A 27464-nucleotide genomic window follows, 5' to 3' on the forward strand; every position below is an offset into this window, starting at 1 on the left:
GCTGGCAAGCAACTGAAAGTAATGAATTTTTTGACTTAGAACAAGAACTTGTACTTACAGCATTTAATTCCTAACATATTAAACTAGCCTTCTGGCCGTAATCTGGGCCTGGCAATAGACTGTGTGTTTTTCACCTCAAGGTCAACCTATATGAATCAGGGGATTCATCAACAGGGTTGGTCCAACCATGACGTTTGGGTTTGTGTGGGTTTCTTGGGGGGGAGGAGGGCACAGGGCGCTGTTTGTTCTTTGCCACAGCAACTCATGAGGAGCAACCGTCTAATTTTTGGCAGTGAAGGAAGTAGAAAATCATGAGTGTTCTGAAGTACTGATGTATATTGGTAGCATGTAAGAAAATAGAATGTCATCTCCAGAAAACATAGTTTACATTCAGTATTTGCCTTGTTAAATTCATATAAATACAACATACATTAAAGAATGAATTAAAGCACCATTGTTTGAAACACTTTAAAAATGAGAGATTACAAAACACTAGAAAATAGAGCCTATAGAGAACAATACTACATTAGCCAAGAGCAAATGGAAAGCTACACGTGCTATTGGTTTGTCACTGTTTTCAATGAAAAGGTAACAAGGAGAAAAAACCTAATTAATTTGCACTAAGGAAACAGTCCTTGTTAACAGATACGTTTTCAGTGTTCTAATTGGAGAAAGGGACATTTCCAAGACACTCTCTTCTTGCACATTGTGCATGGTCTCCGTGCTACCATATTTAAAGATGCTAGTACTCTTCAGATTATGGTTTTTATCCATTTGATGTATGACTGATACTTAGCTGAGTTCTTCAAGATTTGGTCTTTCTGGTAAACTAGAAACAATGCTTCTATACAAATCTAAAGATCCTTTTAACAATTGGGCTTAGCTATAATATAAAGCTCTTGGAAACGAATGAATGAAGTGGGTGATCAAGAAGGGGCTATAGCTGTGATTTCATTATTTCATGTGACTGGTTTCCTTCCCAAAACATTTTGGGCAGTAATAGCAGTCCAAGACTGAGCTTTCTTATTAAGGTGGCTACTTGAAAGAGAAGATTTGTCTGGATATATAAATTCTGCTACGTTTGTTTAGAAAGCAAAAATATCCCCCTTTTGGTCACAACTCATACATTCCCTAGTACAGATATCTTAACCAAAGTAGCATATGCAATGGGACAATCTAAAATGAGATGGAGACTCCCCACCGCACCACACAAGACATGCATGAGTGTCCTAGGGTCAAATACATCTAGTGAAAAAATAAATCCCTATCTATCACAGAGAAATCAGTTGCACTAATGCTTAAATATGTACAATAGAAACACTTTATGAACTGGTTCAATTTTATTCAGTCACATGGCCATGTCCCCTGCACCTGAGCACATACTTATCATCTGTTTCCAACTGCCATTTCATTCTCAGAGGAAGGGACTGTACCTGTTTGTTATAGTCAGCTGTGCACAGGCCCTCAGCACATGTGGTCACTTAATAAATTCCTTTTTATGATAACAATGACTTAGGCACAAAGACTTCCCCAGTTCAGTTACCTCAGAATTACTTTAGAACTCTGACAAACTGAACAGATAATAAAATACAAAAATTTGAAGTAAAAACTGATTTAGGAAAATTTAAAACAGCTGTAAAGATAAAATATAGAACTCTTAATATCCATAATGGTAACCCCCCCTTCTGTTAAAGTAGCTGTCATTTGAGAAGCCCCCAGGAGCTCTCGGGTTTGGAAACCCTGAGTAGGTGTTCCAGTATCCTGCACTGCTGAAAGGCGGCATGTGCCTGTCCTGGCTTCTGCTCAGTCGGCTTGGTTTCTCAGAGTGAAGCACACTGTGAAAGGTCACATCATGCTCATATTGTTCTTTCATTCGGTATATTTTTTCTTTTGGGACCCCGTGTGTGTTTCTTCTGCATTGAAAAAAAATGGAAATATTTTAATTACACTAATATGTCAAAGCCATTTTCTTATGCTAAAAAGCATGAAGATTCACTGTACAATTCCTATTCTCAGAGCTTAACCAGGAAAAGGTGAAATCTGACCCCTAAGTTGCCATGGAACCCTGCCTTCCTCTTGCCATGCACACCAGTGTATGCGCAAAGCAAGGAAGCAAGAACAAAAAGGGCACCGATATCTGGACCAAAGTGAAAATTCCTCTCAAACCCAAGGATGATCATCAGATCTCATCAGGCACTTCACATTAATAATTATGATTCAGAGGAAAGCAACAGGTATATTGGAGTCCTACCATGGGAGTTAGTACCAGGTTGGCATCTAATATTTTTTTTTACCCAAGGGATATTTTAAAACATGTAATAAATGCACAATCCCATATCCAGAACACTGCATTAAAATGGCCCATTTTTGTGTTTTCTTCAGTTGACATCCCCCCTTTGGCAAGATTTATTTTTTCAGTTTTTTACTGATTTTTATATGACTTGTTTTCAAGTATGTACCTCCCCCAACTCACTCAGAAAGCCTTTGCTTATATCAAAGAATGGGGGGAAAATACAATTCAGCAAAATTATCTAAAACTTCAGTTGATTGACAGCATATGCTGTATTCACCACTGACAGTCCCTCACCTCTTCAAAGAATGGAGGAAGGTACATTCTTATATCTCTTCAGAACTAAGCTTGGTCATATAATTACACAGTACTCTGTTTCAATTGTTTTTATGCTTTCCACTTAATATATACTGTTTTCCCATTTTGGGTTCCCTGATTCTATCAATTCATAAGTCTTCCCATGCTTCTTTATGTCCTCCATATACATATTCACCACTACAGTTTATTTAGCCACTCCCCAATCAACTGACATCTGTTTTTTCTAGTTCTTTAGCAAAATATTTGTTTAAATAAAACCTCTCAGCACACAATGATAAATCTATGAAATTAGTAGTTTTACCAAAGGAATTAGATTTTGCTGAGGTATCCAGTTCTAGACAAGGTGGAAAGTTTAACCATGAATATTGTTTTTAAAAACAGACTTAAAAATCTAACACTCATAATTTGAGAGCCATTTCCAAGAATGATCATTTCTGACCTGAAAACAGACGTGTTCATTCTGAAATATTTTAAAACTGCAAGATATATACATGATGAGAAGTACTAAAGAAACAAACAAGTACCTTGCTAACTCTTGAACATTGAACTTCCAGCAAGTGTCAGGTTCTCGGAATATAACTTCATAATTATTTTCAAGTGCCTGATTTAAAAAGAAAATGCAAAAAGCACTGAGGACATAAGTATGTGTTTGATATTAATTATTCTGCTATTTAACCTTTATTCTGTATCTTTTCTAAAAATCTTTTATATTGTTGGTAATTCACAACCTTGGTCATATTTTTACTTAATGACTTTTCATAGTGCCTAGAACTGATTCTTTGATTACAGTACTTCCAAATTTCACACTAGTTCCTGGGGGGAGGTTCTTTAATTTTTTTTTTTTTAAGTTTTATTGGTGCTGAGAGGTGATGTCAGAGAAATGTCATAAAATCCTCTCTGGAGGTGTTTAATGAGAAAATGTAAAAGTCTGCTCTCTTTGGGTTCATTTTGACAAATGTAATCCTGTCTAAAGACATCAGGAATTCCTAAATGACCTCTAAATTCACCTCTGTAATTTAACTTAGGAAGTGAGAATGTTGGGTATGTTTTTGATAGTTGGGATTTTATTCCTCTTCCAAGGTTTGGAAAAAACACAGAAACTCTTCTGTAACATCTGAGAACAAGGCACCGATTTTATTTTCCCATTAGATTGTTATGGAATACTAGTCAAGAAAGGTATCCAGGCTTCCACCCTCAACGGAATGAATGAACTCAGAGACACTTAAAATCTGCCTAAAGATCATCCTCTTCCCAATTTGGGAATAAAGCTTACCAAAAAAACAGTACAGTCATACTGACTTAACCTCCCTGGACATTCTTCCCCAGAAGGAACTCTCCCTGCCATTCAAGACCATGGGACCTGAGCCTCTTTTTCCCCTTTCCTCAATCAAGCCATTTTCTTTATACCTTCAAACATACATGTCTACACATACACATTCATGTCTTATGTCTTGTCCACTTTCCTCCCTGTTTACTAGCCTTATATAATATTTAATAAAAGCAACAAATTTTCATTTTCCTCTTCCTCAAATATAATCTTTTCTCCCTAACTGGAGGGTTATTAAAGTAATTTAGAAAGCACCTAATTCTTATAAACTCATGAAGAACCACTGAATGAACTCTAAGGAAAAAAAAAGGAACATATCTAGAAAGCTTAAAAATAAGACCAGTTCATACACTAAAGTCATCCACTTCTTGTTATTCCTTGATTCTTATTCCGAGTTCTGCTTTTCCCCATGTATCCTGCTTATTCCTTCTTCATCCCAGAACTAGCCAGCACCAACTACCCGCCCTCACCAACCACCAGACAGTATAATCTGAACCCATGAAGAGCAATGAGAAAAGAAAGAGAGGAACAGGCAGGCTGAAGTTTAATGCTTTGCCAAAAAAAAAAAATAATAATGAAGTGGATGAGTCTGGTGTTTGCAATGAGAATCCAATATGTAATCAGAAGGGTCAGCATGAGTCCATTTTTGAAGACAGTCAGTGCATGATTACCCATGTGGAGATCACTGGCAGCAAATGTTATATGCCAGTCTGTCCTCTCCCTGGTACCCCATGAGCTTCTGAATGCCTTCCCCCACTATCAGTAGATGTGTGGGGGAAAAGAAAGGCAAAAAAAAAACTTGGTTTAATATCAGTACAAAGAAGATGTACTTAGGATAATAATCTGTTCGTCAAAAACCAAATTCCAGAGTCAAAGGAAAAATATCTGGGAATTATCCAAGTTAGTTTTTCCCTCCATAGTTAATATGGATGTCTGATAACTGAATTATAGGCATTTGTGTATGTTTATAAAATGCATATATACATATAACATTATAGTGTTTGTCCCAGCTTAATTTTAAGACTCAAAAATTCTGTGAAGTTTGGGCTTACAAAGAAACAGTCATGCATAATATAAAGAATATACTGGCTTGTTAAAGTACGGAAACATGAGAGAGACAATTAACAGACAACTCTTCCTTTTAAGCCATCTGACCCAGCCACCTCTGTTTCTGAGAAAACCTCAGTGTCTTCCAAATATACTGGCCCCAAACAGATCATCTGCCAAGGACCCAGAACAGGAACAAGGAAGGATTTGAAAATTGTCATATTATCATCTCCTAGGGTCAGAGTAACATCTGGGGAGGTGTCATTTTTGGAAAATTTCAGCCACAGAACAGCCAAGGCGAGCAGCAGAGTGAAGCCTCAGCCCCTTTGCTCCCAGGAAGGAGATGGACCACTGCTGCCAATAAATGGAAGCAGAAAATCAAGAAGAGAGGAAAGAATGAATGTTTCCACTTTCCCACCAATGTCTATAACTGAAAATTCAGAATGATACTGCTTCCTACCATGACTGCATAGGGCTTCATCTCCCAGGCGTGAAGGTTGGTATTATCAATAATAATTGGGGATATGCCACTCCTCATTGCTTTCCTTGCTGCAACACAACATGTTACACAACAGTAAACAACATGCAACAAACAGTGGAAGGGCTGAGTGAAATCCACAGGGTTCATTTTTGTTTACTCTTGGACGTTACCATTACACAGCTTTACTGCCCTCTCTTCTAGCTCTGGTCTGTGTTAGAGATCCCTCCTGCGTAGATGCCACGGAAATAAGTTGGCTCATATGAGCCATGTTGGGAAACAGTGAATGAAGCTGCAGCCCTTCCTGACAACATGTTCCTCCTGATGCCCCCACACTCTGCCTGGCATGCAAAACATGTGGGACCTCCCAGGGGCCTGGGAAGGCTTTTATCACCTCTTTTCTGATTCCAGTCATGAGCTTCCTCCAGGACATCAGGGTTGAACTCATAAGTACCATCTTCCTTGAAGAAAAAATCATCTGTGCTGAAGATCAGGGCCCTGGGAAAGTCATGCTTCAGTTTTCTGGAAAATAAGAGGAGGACATGTGTTGCTTTCCATTCTAGACACAGTTACAATGGGATGGGTTTCCCTCTGGGGAAGTAGCAGTCTTGATGGCCCCCTAACATCCCCTTCAAGCTCTGAACATTCTAGGAGAATATGATTCTATGACAGGACTGCAGAAGCCAGGCTTTTCAATGGTTAAAATTCAGTTAACATGAAGAAGTCATTGGCATCATAGAATAAGGCAAGAAAGGGTGAGGGTTCCTGGGATATGCCTTGTCAGGCCTTGTAACAGAGCCAGACCACGTGCCTATTGCGGCTTGGGGCAGGCCAGGCTAGCCCTAAGCAAAACTATGAGTCAGGACAAGTCCTGTTTGGGTCATTCTTCTATTTCTCCTTTTAGTATGCTGATTCCTACCACTCCCCTCTCCCTGCTCCACAAGACACTCAGGATCTTCTACCTAAGAGCTTTCTTTCACTATGGCTTCCCTCTTAGGAAATGCCCCAGACTCTGCACCTTTTGTTTTCATGCCCTTCCCTCCCTCTCCCCCCCATTCCCAATCAATACTTACTTACCTTCCCTGTCTCTCATCTTCTTAAGAGACCTGCTCTCTCCTGAGGCTACTCTGATCAGTTCTTTGATGCTGAGATAATAGTGTTAGTAAGAGACAATACTTCATCCCAGCAATTTATATAGGGGTTAAGGTTCACAAAGGGCTTTCTTCCCTCATACCGATTCTGTAGATATGTGTAAGTTGTGTTACACCTTATTGTACAAATAAGGAAACAGGTTCCAAGAAGTTAAAGTGACTTTGCCCAGGGTCCCAAAGCTAGAATTCAAACCCAAGTCCAGCAGCCTTCTTTTCATTATGCTACCATAATGCAGGCCATAGCATAGAATAATTTAAGGTGAATGGTATGAGTAATGGGGGAATTTCAGGCACTATGGCTGGCTAGTAGACAAGCAGCAGCCCCAAGGACACCCTCAGGGTAACGAACCTGACAGACCATGAGTATAGATAGCACCAATGGAGAGACAGGCAGACTCTCAGCTTTCTCTGTCCCTCCTCTCAAGGACACACCAGCTTATTCATAATAATTACTGGTCATAGAGTGATTTAAGGTTTGTGAAGTGTTTTACATACATTTTCTATGGGCCTCACAACCTTGTGAGCTTAGAAACTACAATTCTTATCCCTATTTTATGGGTGGGGAAATTGAGACTCATAGGTTGATTCACCCAGTCACATAGCTAGCAATTTTGGGAACACTTCTCCACTGTGGCACATAGGTCCCTCTTTAAATTTATTCTATGCAGCACTTAACTTCTCCTACTTACTTGGAAGGGAGCAGTACAGAAAGTTTCTGTATTTTAAAATACAGAATTTTCCACTGGAAATACCCATGTATTTCCTACATCTGGGGAAATCTGCATCCAAGAGCCCTGGGTTCAATACACATGGCTGTATTTAGAATAATATACTGGAACCATGCCCCAAAAATGTATGAGCCAAGTGAGATACAAGGTATGTGGCATACAAGCCTGGCAGCCACACAGAAGCAAAACAGGCCCACCCCTCAGCCTGGACTCCTGATGACAGCTTTGTCCTGTCTGCCCAAATAAGACACAAGCAGGAAAGTGAACATTAATTTTTGAGATCCTGTACGTGGCAGGAGGAAATATATCAAATTGCTTGAAGAAAACTAATGTGTTCTTCCAAACTGTGCCACAAATATTTAATTTACATTTTTTACCTTACTATGAACCATTGAGGATGGGATGTGATCAGAGAAATGCAAGCAAACAGCCCGTGCCTTCTTTACAAGGACATTCCCTCCAAGAAGCCCAGGCACATACTGAACTCTTTGAAAATAAAGGGTGAGAGGGAAGATGCAGAAAGGAGAGTTGCTGAAACTAGGGTTTGTTCTTCTGCTTTCTATTTTTTCTGTTTTACTTGACATAAGCCTTTCCTGTTAGCAAACTGTCTCCCACTGCTGACAGTTGTTCTACACTCCTTTTCAGAGTTCATATGATTTGCTCTTTTTTAAAAAAGCCTCAAGTTGGAACTAGGCTTATTTCCTAAGTCTCTAAGCAAATGAAACATCAATTAGTATGCCTGAAGATCAAATTCAGTGGTGTCACAGTAGTAAACGATGTATTGATTTCATGGATCAATCTACTCATTCTTGTTAAATTATTACCTATGTACTTTTGAAGCATCTTTGGCAGTCAATGACTATATTTGCTTTTTAATCCTGGATTTGAAATATGTAGGATCAGTATCGTTAACTTGCTACTGAATCTTTAAAAAATGATCACTGGTGAACAGATGGTGAAATGTACTTTCTTCCCCTTAGAAAGGTGGGAGGCTCTGGGTGTGGAAGGCTATATAAGCAGGTACTCTTTAGTTTGGCTTAACTGTTCTTTTTGTTACTAGAGGGTGTATAGAGAAATGACTGGTGCAAAAAAAAAGATATCAATAGAACATTAAAAAATTTTAAAATGTTGAAATTTTTAAGTTTCTTAGACATATATACCTACTAATTAATCTTGACTGCTTTTCTAATCTTTGAACTGGATCTCATTTTCAGATTTTGTTTCTCCCAGCCCTTCAGAGCTGAACTTTCTGTTCATGAAAATACACATTTTGACCCTTGTTCTCCTCAGGCATACATGCTAACAGCACTGTGAAATAGTCCTGGTCTTGGTCCAGGACCTGGGTTCAAATGCTTGTTCTACCATTCAATAACTAGGTGACTTTCGGCAAATCATGACTTTCTCTCAGTCTGTTTTCGTTTTTTTAATGGGGTTAATGATACTATCAGTACCTGACAGACTTGTGAGGGAAGTGCTTTGTAAATTACATATCTCTATAAACATGTGAGCTCTTATTCTTTATGAACTCTTCTGTTAACCCTGGTTCGGAGAAGGAAAGAGGAAAGGTTCCCCTAGAAAAAGCTGTTCGAAGCATGTTTCTGTTTGGTTTGTAGCCCAAACGCTGCTGTTCCTGAGGGAGAAATTCTATGAACAAAATACAAGGTCTGCTTGTACAACTTTATGTAGCTAGGCTGATCTATTAATTTACATACATTTTATCTGTATGTATGTACTATATGTATGAGTGATCAGAGAAAGAATGGTCTCTGTTAGCTGTAAAGACAAAAGACTCAAGTTACAAAGTATTCGCTGGCTTTCAATTTCTGGCCCTTTCGTTGTTGGTGGCCTTTCTTAGCTCAGTGCCTGGCACACAGTCGGCACTTAATAGATGTTTATTTATTAACTGATTTATTGTATGGCCTGGCTTTAGTACCATTCCTTTCGAAAATTGATTGGTTCCAGTTGAATTTGTAAAGACTCCTGGGGAGTAGCATGTTAAGAGTAAAGAAAGACCATACAAGTACATGTATTTATGGAAGAGAATTGGAGAGGTGGGGGGGGTGGGGGGGGTGAGGTGGGAGGGGGACCTTGTAGAAATCATCGACTTCAACCCTATCATTTTACATGTGAAGAAACTGAGGGATGATACGAATCCAGGTCTTCTGATTCTAAGCTTAGGGCCCCTTGTAATTCACCATTCTCTTTCCCCAATGCAGGCCATAATACTGAGTTGTACACTGACCTCTTTCTCATTCCTTTGAGCAGAATCATTGGCGTAAACGTGATTTCAAGCCACTCAATCTCATTTCTTCCTAGAGCCCTGAAAAACCTTTACCTCATTAGGTTCTCATCCATGATCTCCTACCGCTCATGTGGATTTGTTTCATCGTTAACTCCTTATGGATAGGACTGAGAATGGGGCTGAAACAGGTAGAGGTAGGAGTGGAGGGAAGGGAGCAGTTGGAGGAGGATATTGGGCCTGGGGCCAGAGAGGCAAACGAAGGGTCTCGGAGTTGGCACAGCCTCCTGAGCCATCTAATCCAACCCTCTCATCTTGGAGCAGGAAGTCTAAAGCAAGAGATTAGGTGACTTGCCCAAAGTCACTGCAAAAGTGGAATCTGAACTAAGATGGGTGCCTGGTTCTAAAGCCTCTCTCCATTGTACTGCAGGGAAGTGATGAGTCATAGTGGAAAGTGGAGATTAAGGCTGGAGAGAGGAAGTGCAAAATACCCCCAATTTCCCACATCCTCATTAAACAACTAAGTGACTAAACAGGCAACTGGGTTTAAAAAATGAAACAAAATACACGACTGGCTCTGGAATCTGTTACATTGTAATCTCAGTAAGACTTGCTTCATTATTTGTTACTAGCATGCCCAGGGCCTGGCATGTAGCAGGTTCTTAAAAAATGACTGCTGACAATCAGAGCCAGAGAACACAGGTTAGGATTCTGGCTCTCCTGCTTAATTACCCATCTGATCTTGGACAAATGGTTCCCCCCCAGCCCCAGCCCCACTCCCCTGGGATCTCTGTGACCTCACCTGAAAGTTAAACTAGATGACTTCTGCCCCTTCCAACTCTAAATCTATGTTCCAAGAGACAAGGCACTTTATATTTAAACTGTCTGTTCCTGATCCCCAGTGATGTGGATACTCAAAGTAACTTTAGAACTGCTTTAAATTTAAATATCTCTTATGGACTTGTGATTCATGAGTGAGTAGTCAACAAGACTCAGCACATTAATAAACATGGATTAATTTAAGGCTGCCCCAATATTTTCTGGACACCCTCTCCACCCCCGACCCTCTAGAACCTAGTCAGATTTAAACAAAAGAGGGATAAAAATGAGATCCATTAAAGCTTAAAACTAAAAATAATCTTGCTCATCTGGCTGACAAAAGCCACCCTATTTATGGAACACTAGTTTTCTGCCTCTAGCTAGTTGTGTTTTTTACCTCCCAAGATCTTAGCTTCCTCCTCTATAAAATGAAGAGACTGGGCCAGATGACCTTTAAGTTTTCCTGCTTCTGTGAAGCAAAGTGTGTGAAGTGTGGAGTGAGTGTGTCTGTCATATGTGTACACGGGACCAACTCAGACTTTAACAGGTGAGATCAATCTGCTCAAACCTTCTCCAAGGGTACATTAGAATTCCTTAGTATAGTATGCTATGACTACTATACCAACCTAAATGAGAATAGCAGCTAACATTTATATAGCTAACTATGTGCCAAGCACCATGCTTAGCTCCTTATAAAAATGACCTCATGTGATCCTCACAACAACCCTGGGAGGAAGGTGCTATTATTATCCTCAATTTATATCTAAGGAAAAAGGTAAATAAGTCACTTGCCCAGGTTCACATAGCTAGAGAGTGTCTGAAGCTCGCTTTGAACTCAGGTTTTCTTGACTCCCACCACCTAGCTAAGATAAGGGTAAGTACTTCAATCCCAAATGAAATTAGACCCCAAAGCCTGCCCTCACTACTAAATTTTGCTGAGGCAAGCCTATTTTTCATTTGCGCAATGTTGACACAGCCTAATGAAAACTGTAGCCTTGATCTGAAATTCTTCAAAACAGCTCATTCCAAAACTGCAGCATCTACTGCAATATGTTGATTTCTTAAGGAGTATGCAATTTTCTTAACTTGACAAGTTTCTATAGACTAAACTATAAGAGAACAGGAGGTATCTAAACCACCTTTCAGCTGCCTATTTGAGATAAATATTGCCTATTAATGAAGCACTGTCACCTAATATAATATAATATGGAAAATTAAGACTAAAGCTTAAATTAAGCATATTATGTCCAAAAAATGGAAGTATAAGGCTTTTTATTTTCAGCTTTATTAAGATTAGGTGCTATAGTAACCAAAGTCAGTAACAGTAAAATGCTGAATTCTCTTAGCATAATCTTGATGTCTTTTTGAAACCCTCTTTTCCTAGTCATCCATGTTTAATAAACAGCCTTTATTCAGGCATTTGAATTTAAATTCAAAACATGCATCAAATTTGGGGAAATTCTGTTTACCACATGATCTAGTTATGCTCTACTTGCAAATATACCTAGAGCAACAAAAAAAAACAATTATGTAAAACAGAAGTATTTTCACTTCTCCATTTGCTGTGTACTGGCCCTTTAAAGGAGGCTAAATTGAAAGCAAAGCAAAAACAAGAAAGAACAGAGATTCCCAATCAGGTTAAGACACACTCAGAGATATGCGTATGTGGGTATGTATGTGAATGCACACACACACATACACATGGTTGGGAAGTCCCCCAAACTCAGAAGCAGGTTTGGTGTTGAGCACTACAGAGCCAGCCCAGTCTATCTGTTTTTCTGTGACCCTCGGGGGAAGGGAAGGAAATGGGTAAAATAGCTAACTAAGAAAAAGCAAGCCATGCAGGGAGCGCACAAACTCTTCATCACGTGAAACCACAGCTGGATCTCACGCCTTCTTCTGTTCAGGTGATGAGGTCCACTGATGGCTCCGGAAGAAAAGGACTCTTTCTACTGGGAACCAAAGAGAAAAGAAGGACGCCAGGATACAGACTACCGATGTTTTCACACAGTGTTTACCAGAGAAGAACAAAGCATTAGAAAATGAGCTAGTCCAGACAGGCCAGGTGGGCAGGCTGCCAGCTTCTGGGAAGAGATAAATGGCGGCAGAGAAAGAAATGATTGTCATCATTAATGTGGCTTCCACTCTCAAAGGGCAGAGGGCAGAAGAAGAAAATAAAGCTGAATATAAGTGAATTATTAAATGGATATACCTTTTTTTTTTCTTAAACTAGCCACTGAAGAATTCACTACAATTATATCTATTGACAAAAAGGTAAGGTTGTCCCTAAAACTGTAGGGTTTGCCCAAAAGGAGGTAGAACAATGTAGGGATACTATAGTTTACTGAAGTGCAGTGATTTTTAACTCCAGTTAGCCACAGGAGCAGCTTCCTCTGGGTACAATTCTTCCTCCATCCCCACCACACACACCCTCCCTTCATCCCAAGGATGGTGCAGGATCTTCCTGCAAAGACTAGGCAATAAGGAAGAGAATGGAGGGCAGGAGGTCAGCCTCTTCTCTGCTCTGTGTCACCTCCAGCGTTCTTCCCCCCACCCCCACAGACCAATCAAGCCAGGGTTTTTCTTTGAATCACAAGTAAGTTCTCTGTGTACCAAAACACCCACATCTATCACCTCTGCAGTCTTTGTCTTTTCCTACTTAGGTCTAAGTGAGAGGAGAAGTACTAGGTACATCTGGAAAGGCAGCACAACAACAGATTGTGTGGGGTTCCTGAGTGCAAGGGCTAAGGAGTTGGGACTTTATTCAACAGATACCAGTCACTGCAGGGGGTTGAGGAGGGGTGATATGAACATGTCTTTGCTAGCAATAATTAACATTTAGGTAGTGCTCACTATGTGCCAGACACCATGCTAAGCATTTTACAATTATTATTTCTTTAGGTCCTCACAACAACCCTGGGAGGTAGGTGCTATTATGATCCCCATTTTAGAGATGAAAAAACTGAGGCAAACAAAACACCACAATAGTACTCTGATCCTGGGTAAACTGATTCACCTTAGTTTCTTCATTTATATGAGGGAGTTGGATTAGCTTAATTCTGTTCTCTTCAAGCTTTAAATATTACAAATTTGTTATTAATTTGACATGCATGCGCACAACAGATTGGAGACAACTGCAAAAACCTAGGCAGAACTCTACCAAGGTGGTGGCAATGGGAATGAAAAGAAAGAGACAATGAAAAAGGTACATGACTGAATCCTACAGAAGGTCTCACTGAAATCACAGGAGAGGGATTGAAGTAGTAAATTAAATCTCCAGCTGGGACAATGCTTGGGGGCTGAATGTTTGCTACAGCATCTTCCTATTAAGATAAAAGTGAACATCTCTAAGGGAATCTTAATATAATCTCAGGAGTGATTAAGTTTCATCTTACAGTATACTGGGCCTTATGGCAAGAGATTACATGTAGATTAATTTCCCCACTGTTCAGTGACAAGAGTCTACCATGTGTCTTCAATGCTGACAAATTACTAACACTCTATACATCAAAACATCCTATTCATATTCAAAGACCTTTAAGGACGAGGAAGGGAAGAGGAGGAGGAAGGGAAGAAATGAGAACACAAGATAATTAAACCACCAAAAAATACAAAGGTGAATAACAGAGGCCAATGGAGCACACACAAGATGAAACCCCACCCTGACAGAAGTATACTTACTAACCAAAACACATTTTGGTAGCATCACAGACTGACACACAGAGCCTTAGGTAGGAGGAACTAATGAAAAATAGAGAGTTGGTGAGAGCAGAGCAGGGACATGAAAGGAATCTGGAAGTTCTTTCATCTAACTTGTCCAGTTCAGGTCACCAAGCCAGAAGACAGCTAGCTGTCCAATATTAAAAACCATAACTGGGCTGTCACTCAGCATCACCCACAGCATTTAACCTACTTATCTTCATGTTTTCCCTAGAGTATGTGATTTGCTATCTTCAACTGTAAACTCTATGAGTGGGATCAGTGTGGAACTACCAACAAGTCCTTCCATATGCAAATAAATAGTAATTTATTTGTGAGTTCTTTGAGAGGAGGGCCTGTCTTTTTGTATCCCTAGTGCTTAGCACAATGCCTGGCGCATAGTAGTCATTTAATACATGTTTGTTGGCTTAACCAATCAGTCTCTGTCTCAAGTCTTGCCCTACTACTCCAATCCAATCCTCCAGACAACTGCTACAGCAAAGTTCCTAAAGCATCTCACTCCCCACTCAAACTCCAATGTATCCTCTAGAAGGGAATGTAAAGTCCTCTGGCACTGAAAGCCTTTCACCACCTGATCTACCTTTCTAACCTTATTACACATTACTCTCCAGCATCTGACAGTCCACACTCACCTTCTCACTGCTTCTCATATCCAGCAATCCACTTCCCATCTCTTTGCACTGGCTGTCCCCCATGCCTGGGATGCAATTCCTCCTCACCTCCTCTTAGAATCTTGTTTCCTTCAAGATCCACCACAAGGGTCACCTTCTCCATGAAGCCTATGGGAGCTATATAAGTTTAGGGGCTGTGAACCAGGAGAATGAGGGTCTAGAGTGGAGAGAAAAGGGAGGATAGACAGTAAAGTGAGAGACGGAATGAAATTCTCTCTGGAAAGGGGGTGGGGCAGAAAATGAAAATTTAAAAACAAATGAATAGGAAAAAAGAGATGAAGAATGAAATAAGCAGATAAAAGCAGGGGAGAAAAAAAGAACTAGAAACAAAACTCCGAAAACAATGAGGAAGCAAACAGGGGCAGGGGAGTTGAGGAGAAAGAGAGCCAGGAGAAACAGGGGTACCTAAAAAAAGATTTAAACTAGAATAACTAAATAGACAAGTACTGTGATTACAAGAGAAGGGGAAAAATCATAACTTGGGGAAAAAAACATTAGCTATAAATGAAGGAAAATATAAACCTAGCTTATAATTTTAAATTTGATTGAATTAAATAATCCAATAAAATGAAAAACAGTGACAGATTGGTTAAGAAACTAAAACTCCACAATCTGTTGCTTATAAGAGACACATTTATAAAACAAAGACATACAGTGAATAGAACTGAGGAGCTGGGGAAAAAATTTACTATGCACCAAATGAATCCAAAAAAACCAGAGCTGCAATCATGCTCTCTGACAAAGCAAAAACAAACATTCAAAAAATAAAAAGTGACAAATACGAAAACTACTTTATGCTGAAAGGAACTATAGGTAATAAATCAATATCAATATTAAACTTATACACTCATAATGCCTTAGAATCCAAACCTATAAAGGAGACAATCAACTGAGCTACAAGAATACACAGATAATAGCACTATAGTGACAGGAGATTTCAATATCCACCAGTCATGACTAAGTCTAACAAAGTTAAATAAAAATGAACAAATTGCTGGCAAAACAAGAACTAAAAGACTCATGGCGTCTTCTAAAAGGAATTGCAGAAGAATACACATATTTCTCAGCACCACATAGAACTTTACAAAAACTGGTCATGTATTAAATGGCCACAGAGATTTTGCAAATGTATAAATGGCAGAAATAATAAATACATCCTTTACAGACTACAATGCAATAAAAATAGTCATTGGTTCACAGAAGAGACCCTTATTCCAAAAGCCAAACAGTCCAACCTGCAACCCACCAAGAATTCCTTCAACCATAGGTCCAACAAGTGATCATCTAGTTGTAGCTTTAAAACTTCTAGTAAAGTAGGAATCTGCTATCTCCCAAGATCATCCATATTCCACTTTGAGAAAGCTCTATTAGGAAGTTTATGACTCTCTCAAGCTGAAATCTGCCTCTGCAACTCCCCCATAATGTTCCTAGTTTTGATCTCTGGGATCAAGCAGAACAAATCTAGAGAGCTACAAGTACTTACAGGGCTCTCGTGAAAGATGATTAGACTTATGTCTCTGTTAGACTTTATATCAAGACAAGTATCATGTTTCTCCTAAGCTTTCTGTAGGCTAAACATTCCTTAATTCCTCCAAAAGATCCTTGTATGACATGATCTCAAGGTCCTTCCCAATTGTTTGTCTACCTTGAGATAAGAGGTGTCAAAGATGCAGCCCATGTGGCCTAACCAGATTAAGATGTAACTGGAAAATATTTAACAAAATAAGTAAAAATATAATAAAATATAGATAATTTTACATTTTTAAGTTAGTAAATGGCCTGAGTGGCTTACTAGAAAAGAGACCCCTATTTCTATCTCAATTTGGCACCATTGCTTTAGATGGTGTCCAACTTATCAAAGTAAAATGTGACAACTAGAATTAACAGAAGAATCCAGGTATAGCCTGAATAGAGCAGTATACTGAACTCCACCCATCTTATTCTTCTAATGTGGTCTAATATTAGTGAAGTTTTTTGGTTACCATACCACTTGCTCATTCGTATTACACCTGAGATCCCCTAAAACCCTAGTTTTTTTCAGGAACGTTGTTGAAACAATGCCTTTGCCATTCTGAACCTGTAAAGTTAATTTCCTGACACAAGGTGTAAGGCTTTATTTACATTTATCCCTACTGAATTTCAGCCCATTAGCTTTGGCCCAATGTTCAAGCATCTCAATCTTTTGGGATTCTGAATGTCATTCTATGTATTAGTCATCCTTCCTAGCACTGCATCACCTGCAAATCTGCTGAGCATGTCATGCACCTGTTCTTCTCTAAGTTACTGATGAAAATGTTAATAGCACAAGGCCAAGCACTGACCCCAGAGATAGTCTAGGAGATGATATCTAACCATTTATGAACACTAGGTTCCAACATTCAACCATCTGTGAATCCATTTAACTGTAGCTCGCATATCTCCATGTTGTCCAAAAATAACATGAGAGACTTTGTCAAATGCTCTGCTAAAAATCTAGGTAAACTAAATCTATAGCATTTTCCTGGTCTACTAGTCTATTAAAATTGAAAAGAAAAAGGGAATATCAGTCTTGCCTGACCTATTCTTGTATAAGTCTTTACTGGTTTTTGCAACCATACCTTCTTTTCTAGATGTTCATTCACTAAACATTCCTTTAATAATATGCAAATACTATAAATGGTTCTTTGTAGTCATCAATGTGGATTTTACTTCTAATGATGCAGATAACTCATCCATGCCTGGTAATTCTATGTAAATCTTCTCCCTGTCCCCTCTTAAGTTCATCACAGGAGATTCATCCTAATTGCTGGGAGCTTTTTTCACTTTCTCTTGATATCACAAAGGTACCAGTGGAGAACAAGAGCTTTCAGTTACCTCTTGCTCTTATATGACCAACCCCATCTTTTTTCTACATAAATTTGATGACATGGCATGATTTACTTGGATTCTTCATAGTCATTTATTATGTACTGCATTATATTCACATCCTCCATTGCCCCTTGAGAGATACTAATTTTAAATTTTTTAGAGACTGGAGTGTTCCATGATTTGCACTCATACAGCACCAACAGTAGAATACTGGTATTAAAAAGATGGGTCTCTGTTTCAGGGAGAATGTTAGGTTCATTCAGGGGGCTCTATATTCCCAAAGGCAATCTAGCCCACTCTCCTATTTAATGTCAGGTCTATCTCAGGTCCATTTGCAGTCTATCAAAGATAGATAGAGAGATAGATAGATAGACAGACAGACAGGAAGGAAAGAAGGAAAGAAGGAAGGAAGGAAGATATACATACATAATCTTTATATTATCTGGGAAATAGACATTTCTTAATTTACTTGGGATTTTTTGCATAGATTATTAGTTCAAACTCTTTTTCATGGTTAAGGATCTCACCCGGGAATCTCTGTAGTAGGATCCTGGGGTTTGATGCAATCATTCATGAACAGGAGAATCTTAAGAGACTTCTGTAGAAAACTTTTCTTCAACTTGAAATCTGTGTTGGATATCCATGAAAACGCTGCACACCTTCTTTTTTGAGAAAATGTCTTTTTTCATGCACTTCACTTGATATTAGTCATCAAAAAATGTCCTTTCTATTAACTGTATTTTTGAAAGAATTCTGCATAATTTTGACATATGCATAGGACATAACTTACTAAAAATGTGTCTTTAAGACAGCATTTTGTTCTATTAAAGATTTGTTTTTTTAAAAAATAGACAACAAACAGAAAGCATAGTGAGATTTTGTCTTCTTTCAGTCAACTAAAACATGGCATAGAAGTTATCTACATTGAATTCAATTATAGAAGTCTGTTCCTTTCCTTCTAGCGGGAAAATAGCCTTCTGGTTGATAGTTGTTCTCTTGGTTGTCTTTTTTTTGTGTGTGTGTAGCATAAAAAAATTTCAAGATTTTTATATTTTCTTCCTTCCTATACTTTGTAATTTGGTCCTCAATGCCCAATACAATCTCCTCTAGGTATGTCTGGTCCAATTTGGCTACTTTAACAGTCTTTGCTTTTTAGTACTATTTCTACCTTCTCTCCAAGTTCATCCAAGAACACAGTGTTAGAATCCAAACGTGTTGGCTCCAGCTCCATTGTTATCAGTGGTGAAAAGAATATGCAAACAAAATGTTAGCACAAAACCAACCCCCCCACAAACACACACACCAAAAAGAAAAAAAACCAACCCAGATGTGCATGAGATTTGTAGTTTCATATACACTAGTCTTTGTTCTTTGTATCATGTTCATGTTTTTGCTATTTATCAAGTTCAAAATAACAAAAAATTAAATAAACTGAAAATATTTGCAGAGCTTCACTTTCTTTTGTTATCGTCCTTCAGAGTCATCCTTAAATGCCCTCAGGATTATTCTCTTAAGTTGGGTCTCTTTGCAAGCTTTCTCTAAACAGGTTTTGCAAGGTGATATTGCTCATAATCTTTTGCTATCCTTCTCCCTAAGATCTCACAAACAAGTTTATATACAAAGCCAGCATGTTACCTTAGCTGCCATAGCTGACTAAAGCATTTTTAGGCACTTTTGGTCTCTTCATTATAGCTGTTTAAATGGCTAAACTTCTATAGGAAATTATTTCCCCAAACGTCTGTTCCTTCCTTCCAATCATATCCCATTTTTGATTACCAGCAACTTGTCTAAGTAGGTCAAACTGAAGTTTTAAAAATTAGATGTCATATTGTTTTCTCACATTCTTTCTCTTAGCTCTGTACAAATTTTTATCTTTGCTGTAACAAGGTAGTTGGTCCGACTATACAGGCAGCTGATTCAGGAATGACTCCAGTTATCAGTGAATCATTTTCTAGCATAATCTGTTCTATGTAAAATTTTCTAATATGACGTGATTATCTGTATAATTTTTGTGATGTTTACACAGTTGTTTGCATGTTGCCTCCTTCGTTAGACTGTGAGCTCCTTGAAAGCAGAGACTATCTTTTACCTTTGTGTCCCCATCACTTAGCATGAGACTAGTCATAGTAACTGCTTAATAAATATTTGTTGTCTTGACTTATTAATTACCTATCTTGTTTAGGATAAGGGAATTATATATCTAGAGATGGTAAGGACCTCAGAAAACAACTAGTTAACCCCCTTATTATAGATAAGGAAAACTAAGGCATAGGGAGGTCAGTGCCTACCCTCAAAGGGTTTACAGTCTAACAGTCTCAAGGCAACACATTTAATGAACAAACATCTAATGTAATGTTTAAAGACTGTCTAAAAATGAAGTAATTCTTAGCGCCCTCAGCCTCCTTTACCTCTGCCATCATCACTGCAGAAAGAGAAGGGGGCCACGTAGTTCTGGAGACCATTTTGTATTTTTGTTGTTGTTCATTGGTTGCCATGGCTCAAGAATTCATGACCAATGGTCTAGCCTACTGGTAATAAGCCCCTCCACACTTAGCTATGCTGATCGCTGGAAAGCAGACTAAGTCCACTGCCAGGACCACACACAGGTGGACACAATGAGTATGTGTTGGTTAATAACAACACTAACAAACCCATGATTTTATATTTGTTGGTTTTACATTAGTTCAGTCGCGTCCAACTCTTCATGAACCCATGAACCATACTGAATATAGAGTATTCTTTGTAAAGATACCACAGTGATTTGCCATTGCCTTCTCCAGTGGCTGACTTTATATAGCACATTATAAAGCTCTTTTCTTCAAATACAAGCTGTCATGTGAGCTTCACAACAGTTTTGCCAGGAATCAAAATCAAGCTCACTGGCCTATAGTTTGTAGACTCCATGTTCAGAGACACGTATCCTTCCCCAGCCTGCAGTACCTCACCCATTCTCCACATTTTTTTCAACCTTCACTGACAGTGGCTCAGCAATTCTATCCATCCATTTCTTTCTGGAGTGGAATGGAGTTCATGTGGACCAGGTGACATAAGCTCATCAAGGGCACTGGAGTTCTTATTACATCCTCACTTATATATTATTTGACTTCTCTATTAGCAACTTCTATCCTTCATGGTCCAAAGATTATGCTCCTTGACAGAACAAAAAATAGCAAAATAAAAGCTGAGGAGAGAAAGAGACAGAGAAATTGAGGGAAAAAAAGTACCCCGGAAGATCCTAGAAAAATGAAATGATCCCATCAGAGTTATATCCTATGTCTCTGCCTGGCTTGTAATATTTCCAAAAATCCTCATCTGTTTCTTTTCCCCAAGAGAAGCTCTGACTCATATTAGGGAAATTGGGTTTGCTACCTGTTGCTTCCAACCTGTGTGACCTGGGACAGCTTGCTTAACCTCTCTAGACCTCAGCTTTCCCAGCTGTAAAATCAGAAGGTTAGACTATGAACTTCTAAAAGTCCCTCCCACCTCCAGACTCATGAATTCTAAGAGCCTTTGAAACTATCTTGCATAGCAAGAACAGCTGCCTAAAGAGAAGGGAGATGGAGGGGAAGGGAGGTCAACCATGCAGCTCCCACATAAGTATTCTAGCATTTCAAATCAAACTGAATAATTATTAAAAAAATCCAATGAGAAATTTGTTTTTAAAAAAGCCTTTTTCCACCCCAGAACAACAACAAAAAAAAGTTCTAAGTCCAGGGGTTCTGAGGTCTAATATTATGTTCCGAGATTCCAGAAAGAGCCCTGAAGGTCTCATGCTTTGAACCTTAAGGTGTGTGGAGAAATGTTACTAAATTCCTGGAGGAATAGGTCAGCATAAGAACCTAGGAGACCCAGGTCAAAACCAAACAGGACAAAGCACCCCAACCCAAAGCTGAATCAGAGAGTAAAGCTTGGCCCTGGCATAGCTCAAAGACCCACTTTGGACTAAGACTGGAGAAACTAATATTTTTTAAAAACATATTAATCAGTATAAAAAATTATTGCAAATCTAACTTGATAACTACGGGCAGAGATTCAAATAAAAAATGGATTTTTCACAAGGAGTACATGAATATCAAGAAGAAATAAGGAAATGAAATAAAGGTTCTAGAGGAAAGAACTGAAAAAATAAGTAACTTAAAAGAAAAAATGGTGAACTTTACCTAAGAAATGGAATGCCTGAAAACCAGAATAGACCAAAAAGATATCAGTGAGTTCATGACATAACAAGAAATATTCAAACAAGATCAAAAGATTGAAGAAAAAATAGAAGAAAATAGAAGGAAAACCTGGAGAGATATTAAGAATCCCTAGCATCCCCGAATGACATAATTTTTCAAAAGCTTGAACTCTATATTTCAAGAAATCTTAAGTTAAAACTGCCCAGTTCTATTAGAACCAGAGGGCAAAACCATGAAAGAATCCACCAATCACCTTCCAAAAGGAAACCCAAAAGTAAGTCTCAGGAATGTCATAACCAAAATCCACAGCTCACCTATCAAAGGAAAAATGCTGCCACTTCCAAAATAAAATGGTTCAAGTACCAAGAACAGTAAAGATCACATAAGGCCTGGCAAGTGTCTACTAAACATGAGAGATCTTGAACACAATATTCCAAAGGACAAAAGAGATAGGCTTACAGTTAAGAATAAACTTACCCTGCACAGCTGAATACAATCCTACAGGGAAAAAAATGGAATAGAAGACTTTCAAGTATTTCTGATGACCACACCAGAGTCGAGAAGAAACTCTGAAATACAAACACAAGAGTCCAGAGAAACCCAGAAAGATAAATTTATTTGAACAGTTGGAAAATATATGATGATACTGTGCTAACATTCTAATAGGAGAAGAAGCATGTGTTCCTTCAAATCCTTAATGTCTTCAGAGGCTATTGAGGGAGTTAAATGAGAAAAACAGACATCCCAGGTGAAAGAGGATTGATTGGTTTGAATGTTTAAAAAGAGGGAAAAGAAGGCAACATAAAAGGACAAATATATTAGTGTAGCAAGGAGGAAGAAACAAGTGGCATGGAGAAATTGCTATTTCTCATCACTGGGGAGTGACAATAGACAATACAGAGGGTTGGGGGAAATAGGCATCAAATGGAACTCATTCATATCAGAAAGAAAAAATGGAAGATTAAACACACACACACACACACACACACACACACACACACACACAGAGTTTGGTGTAGAAAAATACATGGGAGGGAAATCACAAGCAAAACAAATTTCCTGATCCTGATAGGACATGAAAGGGTGGAGGGGAGGAAAAAAAATCCAAAAATTATAATCTAAGTATCAAACTCAAACAGGAGGGCCACTAAACTATATACAAGTATCGCTGTGGGCCACATAGTGACTCAGTTTCAAAATGTAATAATATGTATCTGTGATTCCTTATAAATTTATTTTGTTAACAATTTCCCAATTATGTTTTAATTTGGTTCGGGCAGAGCCCAGGAGTGTGGTAGGGCTCTAAGGGAAGCCCTTGGATGGCCTCTGGGACAGGAGAACACAGGGGACTATCATCAGTCAGCTCTGGGTGCAGACTCTAAGCCCAGCCTTCTTTTCTGCTCCACCACAATGACTCAGAGGTTGGTAAAAGAGAATTAACAATAACAATAATTATCATCATAATAGCTAGCATTTCCACAGAACTTTTAAGATTCTCAAAGTGCTTTATATACCTTATTTCTTTCTCACTTATTAGAAAAACTCCATGTACATCCATCCCCCAAGGATGGTGAAATCTCAAGAAGGTAATCTTCACATATGAAGGGCTATATACCTCATGTTGCAGATACTCCTAAAATTTAAGCGTACTCTTCCTTCTCCTTCCGCAACATTCCTCACCTGACAATACCTCTCTGAAAATCTCTCCCTGGCTCAGTTACTTAAACTTTTCAATCCATGGGAAGAATTCTGAATGTTTTCTCTGACAAGTTTCTACTTGAATTAACTTAAACATCCCTAGAATTTAAACTGGAGTCTTCCTCATTTTTCAATCATTTCAGACTATAAAAATGTAGTGTAAAAAATAGTGAGAACCTGACCTGGTCCTGATCCCTTCCTTTCTCGGAATTCTTTCCTGTCCCAGAATTTGTTTCTATTCCCAATCTCACCAGGAAGAAACAACTACACTGATCTGGGAAACAAGACATGACCAAATTTGGAAAAAAGTGATTTCCCCTACAATTGCACCTACAAGAATGATCACAAGTCATTATCTTGTGTTCAATTCTCTCTCACTGAGCTGCTTTTTCTATTGAAATATATAGCTGCTGGAGTTCCTACTTCTAGGTTTACATACACCAAGCAGCAGAGAGGTGTAAATAAAGAATTTTGGCACAAGGGAAAAAGGACTGGCTCTGGAACCAGAGGACCTTGGTTCAGATCTTACCTCTGACATTTTATAACTATGTGATCTTAGACACACATTTAATCTCTCTGGGTGTCAGTTTCCTGATCTGTAAAAGGAGGGAGTTGGATTAGATGTCCTCTGATGAATAAGAACACTGCATTCTAGTATCTGTTGGACTACGCCACTAATTAGGTGTGACTTTGGATAAGCAATCAAGGCTGGGCCTCAGACTTCTCATTTGTAAAATGAAATAGCTGAGAGTTGAAAAAAAAATTATGGTGCTAGAGGTCCATTTCCACAGCCTAATTCAGAGGAGATTCTTCCTTCTTACTTCCCCTAGTTCACAAACAGACCAGGGCCCCCTTGGTGCAAAATTGAGCCCTCTAGCCCTATTTCTGCAACCCTAGGCAAACTGAGCTTTGCCCCAAGTAACAAAGAAGCTGATTAATCCCACACCCCTATAGAAACTGTCAGAACCACACTCTCTTAAAAAATAGAAGATTTGACAGCCAGAAAAGTCTTGATAAAACATTTAATACAAACCCCGCATTTTACAGATGAAGAAATATGTTCAAAGTCACATGGCTGGTCACTCAGCCAAGAGGGAACCAAATGACCAGTGTTCTTGGAATAAAGCCAGAATGACCACATCTGAATCGCCAGTAATACCATTAGGTCTCTTAAAATATAATGGTTTTGTTTTAAAGGTTTCTAGGTGAACCAAGAATTTTAATAAAAATTGATGCATCCCAGTTCCAGTCCAATACTGGTTTCTGTTCACCAATGCTCAAAGGACCTCAGATCCTTAATCTCTATGTTCTATTCACCATGATTCATTACTGGACTGTACTATTATCATGCTAAACAGAGGAACAGAAGGTATATTGGACTCCTTGATTCATAAGTATGTCTTCTTTTTATATTCAACAAATGTTTATTAGAATATTCGATGTGCAAGGGTGCTAAACTAGGCGCAGAAGACCCAAACACCCCCCCCAAAAAAACCCCAAAGATTCTTGCCCTTAAAACAATTATAATCTAATGCAGGGCTGAGACACATACAGAAATAACGAAGGGTACGGTAGAAGTCAAACAGAGGTCTAAGAGATTCAGAAAGGGAAGAATTACTTTTCTTAAAAGCAATCAAGGGAGTGTTCTTGGAGGCACATGACATTTAGGGACAAGAATATCTAACAGGGAAGGGAATCTTTTCCAGAAAGGAGGATGAGAAGAGAAAAAGTAGTATGGTGTGGCTGGAGCACAACGATTGGAAAGAATGTGAAAAAAGGCTGATAAGGTAGATTGGAGTCTGTTTGGGGACCCATTGGCTGTTGAGTTCATACTTACTTAAGTGGCCAATGTAGAACCAATGAGAGTGCCATGACCAGACCCTGTTCACCAGAAAGATTACTCTGGCAGTGGAGGAAACGGAATTAATTGTTAAGAGGTCAGCAAATTTGGTCACTAGTAACCTTGAAAAGAGCAGTTTTAGACTAAGGAGATGAGGAAGGAAATCAGTGAACTCAAAATTTCTGCACATCTGCTTTTTTGGGGGGGTGGAGGGACATGCCTTCTTGTAAGGGGTCACAGAATGTAAAATAAAAGCAAGGAGATAAAATGCCTAAACTGCAGTGGGGATAGTGGGAGTGGAAATGGATAGTGTGAGTAGGACAGTAGAAGCAACAGGATTTGACTTACTGGACACAGTATGAAGGAGGGGGTAAGGGGCAAGAATGATTCCAAGCTTTCAGGACTGGGTGATTAGGAGATCAACTGTGCAATTAACAGAAATGGGGAAGTGAGGGCACATTTTTTAAAGTTCTGTGCTGGCTATGTTGAATTTGAGGTGCTAGATGGATGGAGAGATAACAGCCAGGCAATTGGAAATCTAAAAAGAAGGGGAAGTGGAGGAAGAGGGGATATCCAAGGAGAAGGCTGGCAATCAATTAGAAATGAGGACCAGAGCTGAGGGCCAAGACTGAGTATCTGAGGAGTTGACTTGGGAGTCGATTGCTTAGAGATGACAACAATCCATGAGGGTGGATGAAGTTGCCAGGAGAGTACCAGGGAAGGAGGTGAACTCCTTGACAAGAAATAGGAAAAAAATCGTAAAGTAACAGGGAAGAGGAAGCCCAGGAAAGGGACATCAAGGTTTGGGTGTTTGCAACAGAGTGAGATGCTGTACGTCAAGGTGGAAACGGGAGTTTAGAGAGGCCGGTGGATGTGGTCCCTCACTGGTGACCCCGGAGAGAGCCGAGTGATGAGGAGGAAAAGCAGTGAGCTTGAAAATGCCGCCCGTCTTCCACTTCTGCATGCCTCCTTGAGTGGGTGCGGGGTCGCCAAATTCAGAAATAAGAATTCCAGTGTTTTCTGGCACTTTTATCCTTATTATCATTCAATCCTCACCGCAACCCTGCAAAAGTCGATCGTCCAAGGGTTCCTCTGCCCATTTTACAGGTGAGAAACAGGCTCCAGAAAAGCCATATCCCACGCCCAGGTAAGCACGGGCCGCAGGGTACGCAGTGGGCACTTCGCAAGTACTTCTACCCGGGTCCAGGGAGCACTTCGGGGGCTGCGGTGCTCACGTGCGCCTCCTGGCAACCCCTCGGACCCCGGCTGACAGACCACCCCTTCCGGACCGGGGTTTGGCCCGAAAAGCCGAAGGGAAGGCCCCCGTTGTTTGGGTGACCCCACACCCACCTGCCCTCCTCCGTGGCATCTCCGGGGGGTCGGGCCCCGGTACCCGCTCAGCGGGCGCTCTTCCTCCCCCTCCCCCTTGGGCCTCCTCCTCCCCCCGGCCCCCGCGGGGCGCTCGGAGAGGAGCGCGCTCCTGCAGCCCCGACACCCCCTTCCCGGCCCCCCGGCCCCCCAGCGATCTTAAGGGGGCGCCGGCGTGGGGCCGGGGGCCCCCGTTACCTGGCCAGCGTGCTCTTCCCCGAGCCCGGGAGGCCGCGCAGGAGGTAGAGGTGCTTCCTGAAGCTGCCCCGGCGCGGGGGTCTGCGGCGCGGGGGCGGGGGCTGCGGGGGCTGCTGGGGCTGCTGGGGCTGCTGGGGCTGCAGGCTCAAGCTGCTGAAGGAGCGAAGGAAACTCTCCTCCATGGGGAGGGGCGATGGGGCCCCGGGGTCCCCCGCTGCCGAGCCGCGCTCCCCGCGGGGCCCGATGTTGCTGCTGCCGCCGCGGCTGCTCTTGTTGTTGTGGCTTCTCGGCCATGTGACGGGGGCGGGGGCAGCAGCCCCGGCTCCTCCTCCCCCATCCCCGCCCCCACCCCGGTTCCTCCTCCCCCACCCCCGCCCCCATCCCGGCTCCGGGAGGAGGGACCCCCGCCGAGGTGGGCGCGCGTGCCGCGGGGCCCCCAGGGCTGGGGCGCTTTCCACGGAGCCCCTCACTCAGACACGCTGGGCTCCTCCATCCCCAGCTAAAGTGTAATCTCCCTGAGGGCAGGAACGGCCTTTGGCCCGTATTT

The 27464-nt window shown here is 40.3% G+C and overlaps 1 protein-coding gene across 4 annotated transcripts; it reads right to left on the bottom strand.

Moving 5' to 3' along the window:
- Positions 1–316: 316 nt before the first annotated feature.
- Positions 317–27247, bottom strand: N4BP2L1 (NEDD4 binding protein 2 like 1). 4 transcript variants are annotated; one of them, XM_072611876.1, is made up of 6 exons: positions 26918–27247; positions 22291–22382; positions 5855–5982; positions 5443–5531; positions 3133–3209; positions 317–1913 (listed from the first exon to the last, which is right to left on the bottom strand). In XM_072611876.1, the coding sequence occupies exons 1-6, from the start codon at positions 27209–27211 to the stop codon at positions 1658–1660; spliced, it is 936 nt and encodes a 311-aa protein (XP_072467977.1). In that variant the 5' UTR covers positions 27212–27247; the 3' UTR covers positions 317–1657. The 4 variants fall into 4 exon arrangements, with proteins under 4 accessions (XP_072467977.1, XP_072467978.1, XP_072467979.1 ...); XM_072611877.1 differs by lacking the exon at positions 22291–22382 and having other exon boundaries at positions 26918–27208; XM_072611878.1 differs by lacking the exons at positions 22291–22382; positions 26918–27247 and adding an exon at positions 18163–22275.
- Between the last annotated feature and the right edge of the window lie 217 nt (positions 27248–27464).

Source organism: Notamacropus eugenii, chromosome 5, assembly GCF_028372415.1.
Source record: "Notamacropus eugenii isolate mMacEug1 chromosome 5, mMacEug1.pri_v2, whole genome shotgun sequence".
NCBI lineage: Eukaryota > Metazoa > Chordata > Mammalia > Diprotodontia > Macropodidae > Notamacropus > Notamacropus eugenii.

Coding starts and splice junctions, on each gene's coding strand:
- N4BP2L1 (XM_072611876.1), bottom strand. CDS start 27,211: ATGGCCGAGAAGCCACAACAACAAGAGCAGCCGCGGCGGCAGCAGCAA. Junction 22,383..26,917: donor GGGAAGAGCACGCTGGCCAG/GTAACGGGGGCC, acceptor TTTGTATTTCAG/AGTTTCTTCTCGACTCTGGT. Junction 5,532..5,854: donor TGACTGGAATCAGAAAAGAG/GTGATAAAAGCC, acceptor GTTGTGTTGCAG/CAAGGAAAGCAATGAGGAGT.